At 35.4% G+C, this 17,670-nt stretch overlaps 1 protein-coding gene across 1 annotated transcript in view; it reads right to left on the reverse strand.

The window, feature by feature from the left end:
• Positions 1-16,566, reverse strand: part of LOC128649461 (coiled-coil domain-containing protein 17-like) — a 155,173-nt gene extending 138,607 nt beyond the window's left edge. The window contains exon 1 of the mRNA XM_053702741.1: positions 16,338-16,566. Coding sequence (XP_053558716.1) covers positions 16,338-16,472 — 135 coding nt within the window. The 5' untranslated portion in view covers positions 16,473-16,566. The remainder of the gene's footprint in view (positions 1-16,337) is intronic.
• Between the last annotated feature and the right edge of the window lie 1,104 nt (positions 16,567-17,670).

Raw genomic sequence — 17,670 nt, forward strand, 5'->3', positions numbered from 1 at the left:
TGAGCTGAAACCTTACTTGCATGTTATTTGTATGTTTGTTGTTGAATTATGATGTTAAAACAAGTTTGCACTTGTGAATGAAAGAATGCTAAAACTAAGAGAAATTAATACACATAGGAGACAGCGAACTGTCAATATATTCATTATGGTTCACATATCTATTACTGGGAATGTTAAACATATGAATTCCCCAGCTTTATATGTTTACCTGAGAGGTTTAACTCAGGTATTAGCATAACCCCAATATTTCCTAAATCCAATCCATGATTGGGAGGCTTAGGTTGAAACATCTAAAACGGTAGGCATAGTTGTAACTGTGGCCAGTTTGGGCAACTGTGGCCAGTTTGGGCACATGGCTATAGGCAGTTACAGGCAGAGCCGAAACTAAAAAATTTACATTGCAGCATTTTTTTTAAAATACTTAAATTTTTCTGCAGCAAAGCCGGATCGGCGATCCTCCACCCGCAGCTCCTCTGTACTTACCTCAGAAATGACGAAACCGGCTTCCTCCAATTGTGGCGTGCACCCCAAAGCGTCCATCTCTTGAGGCGACGCCACGATTGGAGGAAGCCGGTTCGTCATTGGGGTGCCTAAGTACAGCATGAGAAGCAGATGGGGGATCGCCAATCCGGCTTTGCTGCAGAAAAAGGTATTTTTTTAAAAAAAAAGCTGCAATGTAAAGTTTCGTGAATGAAAGTGCTCCTGTTTTTAATAGTATTTTTAAAAACCAGGCACTGATTCATGAAAGTTTACATTCACTTTAATACTGTACTTAAAGGGGCATAAAAGACCTTGTGTAAAAGATTGTGCATGTACTACACTCATTAGATAAGCCAAATTCAGAATTTACTCCTAAACCAATTTACTTAAAATTTTCCAATTTTATCATGATAGGTAATTTCCCTTTAACTGGTTTAGTGCGCACGATGAGCCGCTCTTGTCATGCAGGGGAATCACTGATCAGAAGTCATTTTCGAATCACCTGATTTTTCAAATGGTCTTGAAAAGCACCAAGCCCCACAAAAATAAAAAGTTGAAAAAGTTAAATTTTACTGGGAATGGAAGCTTTAAGGATATATAATAAAAATCAAATTTATTTACAGTGCCACAATCAAATTTATTTTATAGCTGACAAGTTCCTTTTAAGAAATACTTAGTTTGTCTGTATAAGATCACTGATCACCTAGCAAAAGAATGTGCTTTCATTTCTATTCTGGTACAAGGGGCACCTCTAGTTTTTAGTACAATCCCTAAAAGCCAGTATGAACCCCTTGTGCAAATTTAAATACTCTTGATAACAATTTAATACAGTGATAAAAGTAGCAACAGCGGTCATCTGTTTATTGTCATTAAGGTAGATTACGAGTTATGCGCGCTATAGGGAATTTAATGAACGCAACAAAAGTTGCGTTATTTCACCCTCTATAGCGCATCCATTATAAGTTTTGAAACAGCCGGCTTGTGCGTGTGATATGGTTGCGTTGAGCTCCATACCGTACAAAATACAAGTATTGTAAAACATCAATGGGGAGAGCGGGTGAGAAAAAAACAAACACCTGCGATTGCGGAATGAAAAGCTCCGTAACGCAACCCCATTGATGTCTATGGGGAAAAAAAAGTTACGTTTAAACCTAATACCCTAACATAAACCCTAAGTCTAAACACCCCTAATCTGCTGCCCCCGACATCGCCGACACCTACATAATGTTATTAACCCCTAATCTGCCGCTCCCAATATCGCCACCACCTAAAAAAATCTATTAACCCCTAATCTTCCGCTCCCGATATCGCCGCCACTATACTAAAGTTATTAACCCCTATTCCCTCGTACCCCAACATCGCCCACACTATAATTAATCTATTAACCCCTATTCCACCGCTCTCCGGCATCGCCGCCACTAAATAAAGTTATTAACCCCTAAACCTCTGGCCTCTCACATCACTAACACTAAATAAACCTATTAACCCCTAAACCGCCAGCCACCCACATCGCAACAACCTAAATTATACTATATTAACCCCTAAACCTAACCCTAACGTAACCCTAACCCTAACACCCCCTAACTTTATTATAATTAAAATAGAGCTAAATTAAAGTTACAGTTATTAACTAAATCATACCTATTTAAAACTAAATACATACTTACCTGTGAAATAAAACCTAAGCTAACTACAATATAACTAATAGTTATATTGTAGCTATCTTAGGTTTTATTTTTATATCACAGGTAAGTTTGTATTTATTTTAACTAGGTATACTAGTTAGTAAATAGTTATTAACTATTTACTAACTACCTAGTAAAAATAAATACAAACTTACCTGTCAAATAAAAACTAAGCTGCCTAACACTAACACCTAACATTACAAAAATAAAAAAACACTAAAATGTAATAGAAAACACTAAAATTACAAAAAATAAAAAACCTACCATTATAAAAAATAACAAACGAAATAATCCAAAACAATAAAAATTATTCTTATTCTAATACCCTTTAAAAAAAAACAACAAAAAAAAACACCCCAAAACAAAAAACCCTAATCTATAATAAACTACCAAGGGCCCTTAAAAGGGCCTTTTGTAGGGCATTGCCCTAAAGATATCAGTTCTTTTTCTACAAAAGAAAAACAAACACCCCCTATTAGTATAGCCCCACCCCCCAAACCCACAAAATAAAAATAAATCTACCCATTGCCCTCGAAAGGGCATTTGTATGGGCATTGCCCTTAAAAGGGCATTTAGCTCTTTTTATTGCCCTGAAATGCCCAACCCCTAATCTAAAAAATAACACCCAAAAAAACTTAAAAAACTAACACTAACCCCTCTTTTGTTACTCATAGTTGCTGAAGTCCCGCTTGAAGAATCTTCATTACAACGGCTCCATCTTCATCCATCGCAAGACTGACATCTTCTTCATCCCTGCGGAGGAGAAGCGGTCGATGCACAGAGGCGGAGGTCCAGGCGGAGGCCCAAGGCGGAGGTCCATCGATCCGACGTGGAGGTCCTCTTCATGAATCAGCTAATAGGAATTAGGGCTGCTAAAATACTTTTGGCTGTTCAAATCAGCCAATAGGATGAGAGCTACTGAAATTCTATTGGCTGATTTGAATAACCAATAGAATTTCAGTTTCAATCCTCAGTGTGCGGTGGACGATCACATGAAGAGGACCTCTAGGGTAGTTTATGGGTGTTTAGTGTACTTTGTGACACTTTAATTATGAGTTTTAAGCAACAGTTTTGTAGCATAAAACTCATAACTACTGCTCTCAGATTTTTGGATCGAAAGGCGAGATATACATTTAATATACTTCTTTTTTCAAATAGTATGTTATATACACCCCTTACAAATATCGGTCTTATTTTTATTTTTTATTTCACTTTCGGTGGATTTTGGGATGGTAGGATTATCTCAGCCAATTACAGAGGACTAAGATGATTGACAGCTAAAACGTTCCAGTAGGAACAATGAATGACAAGTATCTCCACCAATGAGAAAGGTTCTCATACGAATTTTGATTATTTGGAGTTATATAGTCACCACACTATTCACTATTAACTGACAGGCAATATTGCTACTCAATGCTGATTTTGGCGTATATATATATATATTTCTGTAGTTTAATCCTTACTACACAAGATTGCATGATTACGTTATTCCATCCAATCACAATGTGCTACCATGATTGACATGTGTCTTATCCAATTCCTGTGTCAATGACATGACAGGTGATAAATCCAGCCAATCCTGATCAATCTTAGGGTATATAAATCCCACGAGAAGTAAATGAGATTGCCCTTTGATACAGCCACTATGGGAAACGCGTCAGTGGAGTCGCCCTTCCCTTTCTCCACTTTTTTTAATTGCTATGCCTACTTAGAAATGAAAACTATTGAATCGGTACTACAAGGTATGTAATTTGTTCTTAGGATTTTCCTTGGTACTTTTTAGGAATGCTAAACTTATCTTTATAGCTCCTAAAAAAAAACTTGATCGCCTTATATATACAAATATATGCCTTGATAATTTAAAGGCATTACTGGGTAAACTAAAAGGTATAGATCTCTGGTATTTCCAGAGTAACAACAACTTTCTTTAGCCTTGATCATTTTATATATATATATATATATATATATATATATATACACACACACACATATGCCTTATCACTTGATATACTTAAAGGCATTACTGGGTAAATTAAAAGGTATAGGTCTCTGGTAAATACTTGCTCTAACTTTTGGCATACTTTTGAGTGTCTTTTTGGTAAACCTAGGCACAAGCTCATGGCATGGATCTTTGGTATTACTTGTTAAACTAAAAGGTATAGGTCTCTGGTATTTCCAGAGAAACAACTATTTTGATTCAGCCTTGATCTTGCCATATATATACATATATGCCTTATCACTTGATAAACTAATAGGCATTATTGGGTAAACTAAAATGTTATAGTTCTCGGGCAAACTGAAAGGTATAGGTCACTGGTATTTCCAAAGAGACCGCTATTTTGATTTAACCTTTGATCGTGTCATATATATGCCTTACTACTGGGTAATTTATAGGTATAGGTCTCGGGTAAACTAATAGGTATTGGTCTCTGGTGTTTCCAGAGTTACAACTATCTGCCTTAACTACTTGCTCTATCTTTTGGCATGGCATGGATCTCTGATATTGCTCGGTAAACTAAAAGGTATAGGTCTCTGGTATTTCCAGAGAAACACCTATTTTTATTCAGCCTTTGATCTTGCCATATATATACTGTACATATATGCCTTATCACTTGATAAACAAACAGGCATTATTGGGCAAACTAAAAAGGTATAGGTCTCGGGCAAACCGAAAGGTATAGCCCTCTGGTATTTCCAGAGTCGCAATTCCCTGATTTAACCACATGCTCTATCATTTGACATATTATACAGTGTTACTTGGTAAACCAAGGTATAGGCTCACAGTATAGGTCTCTGTTATAGGTATCTTTGACATTTGCAGAACAAAACTATTCATTCATATATATTCATATGCTATTATTTGGTTAACAACTAAGTATTATCTGGCAAACTAAAAGGTATAGGTTTCTGGTATTCCCAGAGAGATATCCACCCATACATACTCTGGTAATTCCAGAGAGATATCCACTCTTACATATATATATATATATATATATATATATATATATATATATATATATATATATATATACAGATATGCTCTACCATCTAATATATCTGACAAACTTGATGATATAGGTCTTAGAAACTCCTACAGAGTTATTAGACAATGGACACCTAGTGAGACTTTCTGCCTTAAACCATTTAGGGGTTCCTTGATTATTTTTGTTCCGAATTATTTTCTGACCTTGTTCTACCTTAGCAGGCATATGCTTATTTTAAATGCACGATTTTTTGTACCCTTTGTTTTTAAGATATTAAAGGGATAGTACACCCAAAATTTTTTTTGCCATTGTTTAAAACATCATATTCAGATATTAAATTACACAAATAACATCTATTAGCCATTATTTAGCATTTACATACAATTTGCAAAACAAAATATAAATGCTGGCAAACCCTTCTTTTGGATTATTATGCGGTCAAATTGCTGATTTCTACCTAGGTAGAACTAATATGGCGTTGCGCATGCGCATTTAAAGTAACTTCTTCCAACGCATGCACATATGCTACTTGTCTTCAGCTTCAGCCGCGCGCGTCATAAACTCCTCGCCAGATGCGTGATGTAGTAGTGGGCATGGCGCACCAGAACAATGGAGTAAGTTATTGGCAGCTCAGTTAGGAGGTACATAATGTATGCGCTTGCGATATTGTAGGTATGCATATTCACTGTGCATTGCGCATACGAGCGCACACAAGTTAAAATGACGAAATTGAGTACAGAAGCTCATTGAAATATTCAAATTACATGATCTGTGCTGCAGCGCTATTGGATGAAGTGCTGGCACAGATTATCTGCAACTCCAACCTACATTTATGGGCGGTCGTTACGGCCGTTTACAGGGGAAAATAAAACATAATTTTTTTTACACATTAAAGCTTTGTTGAAGGTAAGAATCAGTAGTTTTTAATCTAGGACACCTTAACTAAGTGACTATGTATTTTGTAGTACGATCCAAAAGTAAAGATTTCAAACCCTTTAAGTAAAAGTTAATTTTGCTTCTAGCATATCATATTATATCTCTATCAAACGTTATGAGTGCTATATTTGTACTCTTTCTTCAGCTCTCTACTGATTTGTTTTGAATTAATGACCAGTACAAGCACCATCCTCCCTTTGTAATTATTACTATTAAGTAATCACAGTTATGGGAATGTTTGTCTAATCATAAGTAGTACCACTGACATTTTCTTGATAATGTTATTCTATAGCAACACAACACAAATGTCTTGTAATTACAATATGTTAACAGTCTCTTTAAGCTAAAAGATAATAAAACTATTTAAAACCTCCAAGAACATTCTCCAGAGACACAATGTCATATCAGTGTACATAACAAAATAGAAAGAGCATCAATCCTAATCTTTTCAATTTTCCTAATCTTTTCAATTTAGGCATGGACAGAAATTGTCACGTTCCCAAACACATGAAACAATAAGCTGGTTCAGCCACCAATTAAAGAAAAACTGTTTTTTTCAACCAAGCAATTGGCCCTTAATCAGGTCTTATCATGATTAAGGGTCAGTTGTTGGCATAAAAACTTTCTTGATTTGCTTGAATACCCCGTAGGATGAATAAAGGTCCTTTTTATTTCAAATTGATGGCTGGACTAACTTATTGTTTCATAATTTAATATGGATTGGCTGAGAACACTGAGAACTACATCATAAACTGATATTGTAGTAATTAATGGGAGCAAGCATTTGGAGGGCTGTGGAAGTACCAAAGGCAGTAAAGTATTTAGCTCTTTCAAAAGAATATAATATTCCAGAGAATGTAAATAGAATTTTAAGCTCAAAGGGCTATTCATTGGTATTATACTGTAAAAGTATCCATCATGTATATTAAAGAGCACTATTTAAAAGGGACATTAAACACTAAATATATTTTATAAGCATAGTATTGAGGTTATTTCCTGCCTCTCTCTAACCATTGGTGTCACCATGTTGAAATCTATATTTTATTGCATTACAGTGCTGATGTGTTTACACATGTGCAACAACTTGCGTTCAGATGCCTGCAGCGTAACCTAGGTTCCATAATGGTAGCAATCACGATTAAAGGGAGGTGCATGAAAAGTATTTAGCTTTTAGTGTCCCTTTAAACATTATGAAACCAGTGGTGGTTTTACGGGGGGGGGGGGGTAAACATTTCCCAGTCTTTTCCATTGTACCCCTGGTTGGGTGAAAAGGAGAGAAAAAAATTGCACCTCCCTACCACTGCACTGTCCATTGATGCATAGCCATAACCCTGTGCAGGCTAGCCACACCCCAGATTATCCACCAAAACCCCATGATTTTGCCGAATCTGAGCGTAGACTATGGTATAACCAGTTCATTTCACAGACGCTGGAACTACGGATTTTGTGAATGCCCTTGTATATTTTAATAATAATAAGAATACCTATGTTTTAATAATTGAGCCCCCTGTGCAATTACATTTTACTTTCCCCCTAAATTAGTTCCCAGCTCTATTTTACCAAAAACAAAAAAACATACAAAAATTTGTTAAAATTTTATGTTAAATTGACCATTTTTTTGTAAAAAGAAAAATAATATTTTATTGTCCCATTAAGTTCTTTAAAACATAGTTTAAATAAACATATACCATTTAGGGGCAATCCACATATTATGATAATTAAAACCACAGTTGTGGCTGTTGACTAATTTATCTCCAGGGAGAATAATCTCTCTACTAGTGCTGTATACAATATCATATTGATTCATTTGACCGCTCTTACTTGAAACTTTTCCAAATCAGTTATGAGCTGAGCACTTAAAGGGACACTGAACCCAATTTTTTTCTTTTGTGATTCAGATAGAGCATGAAATTGTAAGCAACTTTCTAATTTACTCCTTTTATCAAATGTTCTTTATTCTCTTGGTATCTTTATTTGAAATGCAAGAATGTAAGTTTAGATGCCGGCCCATTTTTGGTGAACAACCTAGGTTCTCCTTGCTGATTGGTGGATAAATTCATCCACCAATCAAAAACTGCTATCCAGAGTCCTGAACCAAGTAAACAAGCTTAGATGCCTTCTTTTTCATATAAAGATAGCAAGAGAACGAAGAAAAATGATAATAGGAGTAAATTAGAAAGTTGCTTAAAATTGCATGCTCTATCTGAATCACACAAAAAAAATTTTGGTTCAGTGTCCCTTTAATCAAACTAACACAGTTATCTGACACTGTATTTCTGCATGGCAATTGACTTGGGAAGTTTTTGAATCACATTGCTTTATCCACTTCTGGTTTGCATTTTACAGTTGATTCAAGATAGTGTATTTAGATAGATAGATTTTTTTTTTTTACAAATCATGCATCAGAGATTTGAAAATATTTATATTATGATTAAAAAAACAACTAACTATACATAAATTAACTAACACCTAGATTACGAGTTTTGCGCTAAGCAGGGTGCGAAATTAATGCCAAATTAATTGCGTTATTGCGTTATTGCACTTTCCATAACGCTGCCATTACGAGTTATTGAAAAGTCTCCTTGTGCTGTGCGTTATGGTGCGTTAAGCTCCATACCGCACAAAAGCCAAGGACTGATTTGACGTGCTCGTACACGCTTTCCCCCATAGACATCAATGGGGAGAGAGTGTTAGAAAAAACCTAACACCTGCGATCGCGGAATGGCGATTGCCGTAACGCAACCCAATTGATGTCTATGGGAAAAAGAAATTTACATTTAAACCTAACATAAACCCCTAGTCTAAACACCCCTAATCCACTGCCCCCGACATCGCTGAGAGTAAATAAAATTATTAACCCCTAATCAGCCGCTCCCGACACCTAAATAAAGTGATTAACCCCTAATCTGCCACTCACCGAGATCTAAATACAATTATTAACCCCTAATCCACCGCTTCTCGACATTGCTGACACCTCAATACAATTATTAACCCCTAATCTGCCGCTCCCCGACATAGCCGACATCTAAATAAAGTTATTAACCCCCAATCCGCCCCTCCCCGACCTCGCTGACACCTAAATAAAGTTAGTAACCCCAAATCCGTCGCTCCTAATACACCAAATAAAATTATTAACCCCTAAACTGCCACCCCCAGCATCGCCAACACGAAAAATAAAAAACCTAACATTACAAATTTAAAAAAAACTACGAAAAAAAAAAAAAAATAAGATTACAAAAAACCCACTTAAATTACAGAAAATAAAAAAACCACTAAGATCACCAAAAATAATAAACAAAATTATCAAAAATAATATTACACCTAATCTAATAGCCCTATAAAAATAAAAAAGCCCCCCAGAATAACCCCCCCTAACCTACAATAAACTACCAATAGCCCTTAAAATGGCCTTTTGTAGGGCATTGCCCTAAGTTAAACAGCTCTTTTAACTGTAAAGAAAATACAAAGTTCCCCCAACAGTAAAACCCACACCCAACCAACCCCCCAAAATAAAAAACCTAAGTCTAAATAAAACCTAAGCTACCCATTGCCCCTAAAGGGGCATTTGTATGGGCATTGCCCTTAAAAGGGCATTTAGCTCTTTTACAGTGCCAAAAAAGAACCCTAATCTAAAAAAAACAACAACCCGGCACCTAAATAAAGTTATTAACCCCTAATCCGCCACTGCCCGACACCTAAATACAATTATTAACTCCTAATCCACCGCTTCCCGATATAGTCGACATCTAAATAAAGTTATTAACCCACAATCCGCCGCTCCCCGACATCGCTGACACCTAAATAAAGTTATTAACGCCTAATCCGCCGCCCGACATTAAATACAATTATTAACCCCTAAACCGCCACCCCCAACATCACCAACACTATTTAAATATATTAACCCCTAAACCGCCGGCCCCCCACATCGCAAAACGCTAAATTAAACTATTAACCCCTAAACCTAACACCCCCTAACTTTAAATTTAAATTACAATATAACTATCTTTAAATAAATATAAACTTACCTGTGAAATAAAAAAACTAACTAACATTACTATTTTAACTAAATAAAATAAATGAAAAATAAAAAACCTAACATTACAAATTTAAAAAAACCTAACACTACGAAAAAAAATAAGAAAAAAAATGATTAATAAAAAAATTACAAAAACCCACTTAAATTACAGAAAATAAAAAAAGCACTAAAATCACCAAAAATAATAAACGAAATTATCAAAAATAATTAATATTACACCTAATCTAATAGCCCTATAAAAATTACATTACAAATTTAAAAAAACAAATTGCCCTAAGTTAAACAGCTCTTTTATCTGAAAAAAATACAAAGTCCCCCCAAGAGTAAAACCCACCACCCAACCAACCCCCCAAAATAAAAAACCTAAGTCTAAATAAAACCTAAGCTACCCATTGCCCCTAAAGGGGCATTTGTATGGGCATTTCCCTTAAAAGGGCATTCAGCTCTTTTACAGTGCCCAAAAGAATCCTAATCTAAAAAAAACAACAACCCGGCACCTAAATAAAGTTATTAACCCCTAATCTGCCACTCCCCGACACCTAAATAAAATTAGTAACCCCTAATCCACCGCTCCCCGACATCGACAACACCTAAATACAATTATTAACCCCTAATCCACCGCTTCCCGATATAGTCGAAATCTAAATAAAGTTATTAACCCCCGATCCGCCGCTCCCCGACATAGCTGACACCTAAATAAAGTTATTAACGCCTAATCTCCGCCGCTCCCCGACATTGCCAATGGTAAATAAAGTTATTAACCCCTAATCCGCCGCCCGACATTAAATACAATTATTAACCCCTAAACTGCCACCCCCAACATCACCAACACTATTTAAATATATTAACCCCTAAACCGCCAGCCCCCCATCGCAAAATGCTAAATTAAACTATTAACCCCTAAACCTAACACCCCCTAACTTTAAATTTAAATTACAATATAACTATCTTTAAATAAATATAAACTTACCTGTGAAATAAAAAAACTACCTAACATTACTATTTTAACTAAATAAAATAAATGAAAAATAAAAAACCTAACATTACAAATTTAAAAAAACCTAACACTACGAAAAAAAAAACAAAAAACGATTAATAAAAAAAGATTACAAAAAACCCACTTAAATTACAGAAAATAGAAAAGCACTAAAATCACCTAAAATAATAAACAAAATTATCAAATTAATTAATATTACACCTAATCTAATAGCCCTATAAAAACACCCCTTAACCTACAATAAACTACCACTAGCCCTTAAAAGGGCCTTTAGTAGGGCATTGCCCTAAGTTAAACAGCTCTTTTACCTGAAAAAAATACAAAGTCCCCCCAACAGTAAAACCCACCACCCAACCAACCCCCCAAAATAAAAAAACCTAAGTCTAAATAAAACCTAAGCTACCCATTGCCTCTAAAGGGGCATTTGTATGGGCATTTCATTTTTTTATGGGCAATTCATTTTTTTAAATTTGTAATTTAGGTTTTTAATTTTTCGGTAATGTTAGGTTTTTTTTAATCATGTCATTTAGGTTTTTTAATAGTTATATTAAGTTAATTTATAATCTTAGGTTTTATTTATTTCACAGGTAAGTTTTTATTTATTTAAAGATAGTTATATTGTAATATTAATTTAAAGTTAGGGGGTGTTAGGTTTAGGGGTTGATGGTTTAATTTAGTGTTTTGCAATGTGGGGGGCCTGTGGTTTAGGGGTTAATAGGTTTGGTTTATTAGTTACGATGTGGGGGGCTGTTGGTTTAGGGGTTAATAGGTTTAGTTTATTAGTTACAATGTGGGGGCTGGTGTTTTAGGGGTTAATAGGTTTAGTTTATTAGTTACGATGTGGGGGCTGGAGGTTTAGGGGTTAATACTTTATTATAATGTTGGCGATTTGGGGGGCCAGCGGCCACCTTAAATACCTTTTCTCATGATTGAATGCACCTGTCTATGAAGTTCAAGGCTTAATGGGTTCACCAAACCAATTGTGTGTTCCAATTAATCAGTGCTAGGTAGTTACAGGTATTCAAATCAACAAAATGACAAGGGTGCCCAAATTTATGCACCTGTCTAATTTCGTTTGGATGCATATTGCACATTTTCTGTTAATCCAATAAACCTCATTTCACTACTGAAATATTACTGTGTCCTTCAGTTATTTGATAGATCAAAATGAAATTGCTGATTTAAACACCCAATTATTTATAAATGAAAATCATGGAAATTGTCAGGGGTGCCTAAACTTTTGCATACAACTGTATATATATTGTACCAAAATACCATTATATATCCCTTTAACATATTCTTGTATGTGCATAACATTGGAATGTAAATTATTAATATTTTCATATCGGGTTAGTGCACTTGAGAATATGCGTTCAGGTTTGTAGGTTGGATTTCCCCCAAATTTTTTTTGCTTTTTGCATTGACTTTTATGGGGGGAATAGGTTATTACACCCGAAATATTGTAAGTTTGTCTTTTTGCGACCTTCATGTTAGAGCGAAAGCGATAACTATTTCCTTTCAACTCGTAATACCAGTGCAACCTGACATGCACAAAAAGTTTACTTGTAGCGCAAATAACGCTCTTAAGAAAGCTCTAAATAGTGATCCGCTTGTAATCTGGCCTTGAATTGGTTATGTAGCCAGAATTAAAAATATGATATGACAGGAAAATCTGTATACTCATATTGGGTAAACACATGAAATACTATAAGAAAATGCTTTTCTCTGGAATTTTATAGGGGTGTTTCCTAAACACTTTGTTATAAGAAAAATATGCACAAGGGTAAATTTATGAAGCTGCAGTAAGCAGTAGCACAGTAGGCTCTTCATACATAGAGGATGAGTGGCAGAGTTACGGGGGGGGGGGGGGGTTGGGGCCGGGGGGACTTCCATTACCGCACATCAGGTTCTTTCACGGTGTCTCTAAGCTAGCCCCACATTTTTGCACTGCTGCCTCAGCTCACAAACACAAAGCATTATGATCACTGAAGACTAGGTGAGGTAGGTAGATATTTCTTATATATTGCTGTGTGTGTGTGGACTTCGTATACTCTGGAAACATTTGGGAGAAACAAGTGGGGGTGGTGTTGCACACGGGCCCTACAAAGATGACCATTATGTCATCATGCAAGTATCACACACACCGCTTATTGGCTTAAACTTAAAACTTGCGGCTTGCACTTTTTCACAGGTGGCAAGATTAAAAGATAAATCCTATTTTATTAAAGTTCAGCATTAAAGCACCAATAGTGAAGATATTCTGAGTGGAATACATCCTATTCATTTAATACATTGCTTTAACGTTAAACTTTAATAAAATACTTTTTAACTTTTTATCTTGCTGCCTGTGAAAAAGTTCAAGCCGCAATTTTTCAGTTTAAGCCTTGAATACACTTGTTCAACTTTCAAGTATCTAATACAGTGAATAACAAGATCTCTCCATAAGTACATTTAAATGATTTAACAGGCTGGGGTACTTATTTTTGAATGAAAGTTTGAAGCTTTTTTATAATGGTGAATGAAATGCTAGGGAGGGGGCAGGGATCTGGTGCTCTGCTTTCTTTGCATAGACAGAAGAGATCTGTGCAAAATTAGACCCAAACTGGCATTTAATAAAGTGTGTCTCTGTGCTCTGTGTTTTCTATGCATTTCTGCAAATGAGACTATGAGAGCCCAGACTAAATGTACTTTGATATAGTCAAGAAAGGAAGCCTCATTAGATGTCTGCTTTTCTTTCTTAAAAAAAAAAAGAAAAAAAAAGAATAACTTTATAAACCCGGAAGTATGGGTATTTTTGTGTGTGTGTGTGTATATATATATTGTCCTTTATATTAAGCAATGTGTGTTTAATTCCAACAATAAAAATGGCTTCTTCTAGTATAAGTCTATGCATATGTGTGTTAGCCTGTTTATAAATATGTGTGTGTGTATGTTGTGTGTTGAATAGCGGTGTATATGTGCACGTTTGTGCATATGTGTGCTTTAGAGGATCTTTTGTATAAGCCCAGGATTTGTGGTTTTTTTTTTTTTTTTTTTAATATTTTACTTTTTTCTTCTTCATACCAACCAATTCACAACATATACATTATGCCTGTCATAGTTAGTGTACAGTTAACTAAGAAATGGGGGGGGTGGAGTGGGCTGCTTTGCCTTAAAATGCCCGGGCCTATTTTTGGTCCCAGTCCGGCCCTGTGTCTGTGTGAATGTGTCTGTGACTGTGTGTGTGTATGTGTGTGCACTAGTGTATATGAATAACTGTGCGTGTATGTGTCTGTGTGAATGTGACTGTGTGTGTATGTGTGTGCACGTGTGCATGTGAGTAACTCTGTGTGTGTATGTGTCTGTGTGAATGTTTCTGTGACTGTGTGTGTGTGTATCTGTGTGCACGTGTGTATGTGAATAACTCTGTGGGCCGATTTATTATTGTGCGGACGGACATGATCCGATACCAGTGCACGATAATGTGTGCTGGTATTACAAGCTAGCCGCAATTGCTAGGAAAAATTGAGCTCACAAGAGTGCGTTTCCATAGACGACATCAGAACTTCAACACCAGAGAAAGGGATAAGTTGCGCAGCGATGGCAGCAATAAAATATATATGTATATGCTGATATACATATATATTTATGTGTTAATATGTGTATAGTCACATATTAACACTTAAATATATATGTATATAAGCATATACATATATATTTGCCATGGGAACACACATTTCCCATTGACCTCAATGTAAAGGCACTTTTTCAGAGCCCTTTCTTTTCCAACACTTCAATCCTTCCAACTTGAACCCCAAAACACTGCCTAGTGCAGTAAGTTTAATAAAGATGCTGTCATCTTTATTTTTTAATAAACTACACTAGACAGTATTTTGGGGGAGATTTATAAAATAACCAGAGATCCAATCTTAAGGACCAGCGCTCCACTTGTAATCTGGCCCCATATACATATATATATATATATATATATATATATATATATATATATATATATATATATACACACACATGGGAATAAACTGCACTCTTAAACCGGACTGGGTACTACACATCTCATGTCACTGCAAGACTCACAGCCATGGGTGCACACCAGCACTCACAGACAGCTGCACAGCTTTCAGGGACTCTGGCAGTTAACCCCATAGGGAATATTACAAAACAAAATTATTAACACAGCATATAGAAAATCTGGCACTCTCTTGCAAGCACACAGCAAGTAATAAAGCAAAATGTTAAAACATTTGGCCAAATGGTGATAGGCCCAGGACCTCCCAAGGTTCCTAACCAACAGCCATACAACACATGCCTTCAACCAAACTGAGATACAAACAAGGGTTACACATGCCTTTGATAGTACACTGTGCTCTTTCCAACATAAAATATTGAGCACATCCCTTAGTGTACCACACATCTTTCAGCATATTCCCATAAATCACCTGATAGTCCTCACAGATCTGATGGATCTTGATACTACAGATTACAGTTCAAGTGAAGAATGCCATTCATTCATTTTTTGTGCAGTCCTAGCCCCCCTCCCACCCCAACACTCATATTTAACTTATCTATTCCTCACAGCCAGAGGCCTGGGCTGGGACTCATAAATGGGTCCTGCAACTACAGTAGACAACAACAAGAGATCACTGATTTGTAAAAATAGAATCAATAAATAATACATTTGAAAAGCACAGTAAGTATGAAGGCAAAGAGATCATGTCACATTAGCCCTACATCTTGCTGCTATAGGCACAGGCCTAGCAGTTTTGGGACAAAATACAACCCTAAGCCAGCTTGATTTAGGTTAGTATCACATGACTATTCTCAAAATGAGCATTATAGTAGTTCTCACTAACTGGGATGTAAAAAAATAAAAATAAATCTATACTAAAATGAAGGCCAGTTGTTCTCAGTCTCGAATCACTCACTGGCTGACTTATGCATTTAAATTCTCAAAGAAAGTTTATTCCCAAGATAAATATTTTTTAAAAATGTGCTTAAAATCTTTTAATGTTATGAAAACCTTGTGTCATGAACTCACAACAAATGTCATCAGATAAAGCTATCTAGAGATAACATTTTAATAACAAAACCCCCCAGATATTTATATAACATTGAAAACCAATACATTTATATAATAACAGTAACAATTACAATTTGAAAATAAGTTACTAAAACAAATTTAAAAATAAGTTACTACAAACAAAAAAAAGCAAAATAGTTACCATTTCCTCTGGGGTCTGTGTTTCTCTTACTTTTCCAATGTCTCCTCCAATACAAAACTTTTCTCTGTGCTTTTCAAGTAACAAAGTTGATTTAAATGTCATATTGCAACTGGGGCACCTTAAAAAATCTGCCATTTTTGCACTTTAAAGCGTGATTGTTCAGCAGAAAATATACCAAGTAAAAAACAATTGTGTTAAGCTACTTCATTTGCAGTAAACATTTTGATTATTTTTGTTCTTCTTTTAGGTGCTGGGTTCATGTGAACTCCAAGTGAATACTTGATCAATAAGATTGTAATATTATAAAAACACAAACACTAGAAGACTTCTTCATGAATTTAGATCATTTAGTAGTTTAAAACAAGTGACAAGGCATCTGTGGATTTTTTTTCTGCCCCTCCTCTGTTCCTTGACAATGTGAGTAGGATGGCAACCTGTGTTTATGTGTAAATAACTTGTCTCTGCGCTTAGCAAACCTGCTTTCTGCCACTTGCTTGATCAGGTCCTTGGAGCGACATCTACAGTTGATCTAAGTTATAATCACTAGTGACATCTAGCGTCAACAATTGGAACAGCATGAACCAAAGTTGACGTCTCAATTTTTTTTTCTTTTTACTATAAAATCAATTGAAACTTAATGCTGAAAAAAATAACTGACATTTTCCACCTATATTAAAATCTAGTAGTACTTGTTGACCACAAACTGTAATGTAAAAAATAAATAACCAAATAATAATCGCTAATTTTATAAATAATAAAAACTCATTCGTTAATAATAACTATGTGGCATGCTAGGTGACACATATTAATATATTCACAATTATTGCTTGCTTTGTAGTTTTTGCTGTTTATAAGAGCAAAACAACCATACAATTATTTCAATATCTCATTATATACTATTTGTGACGAGTTCCCTCTTTCTAATTAGGGGTGAGGGGTCAATCAAAAATAGCAATGTGACAGCATCAAATAATTTCCAAAAGTTTATTCAATGAAAAGTATATACAGTACATGAAACGTTTTGGGATACCTCCCTTAGTCTTGTGTATATACTTTTCCTTGAATGAACTTTTGTACATTATTTGGTGCTGCCATATTGGTATTTCTTGATTGTTTCAATTCATTCATTGAGGGATCTGGATAGTGATGCCCGTGGCGTGCACTTTTCCTTGAATGAACTTTTGTACATTATTTGGTGCTGCCATATTGGTATTTCTTGATTGTTTCAATTCATTCATTGAGGGATCTGGATAGTGATGCCCGTGGCGTGCACTTTTCCTTGAATGAACTTTTGTACATTATTTGGTGCTGCCATATTGGTATTTCTTGATTG

Source organism: Bombina bombina, chromosome 2, assembly GCF_027579735.1.
Source record: "Bombina bombina isolate aBomBom1 chromosome 2, aBomBom1.pri, whole genome shotgun sequence".
Lineage (NCBI taxonomy): Eukaryota > Metazoa > Chordata > Amphibia > Anura > Bombinatoridae > Bombina > Bombina bombina.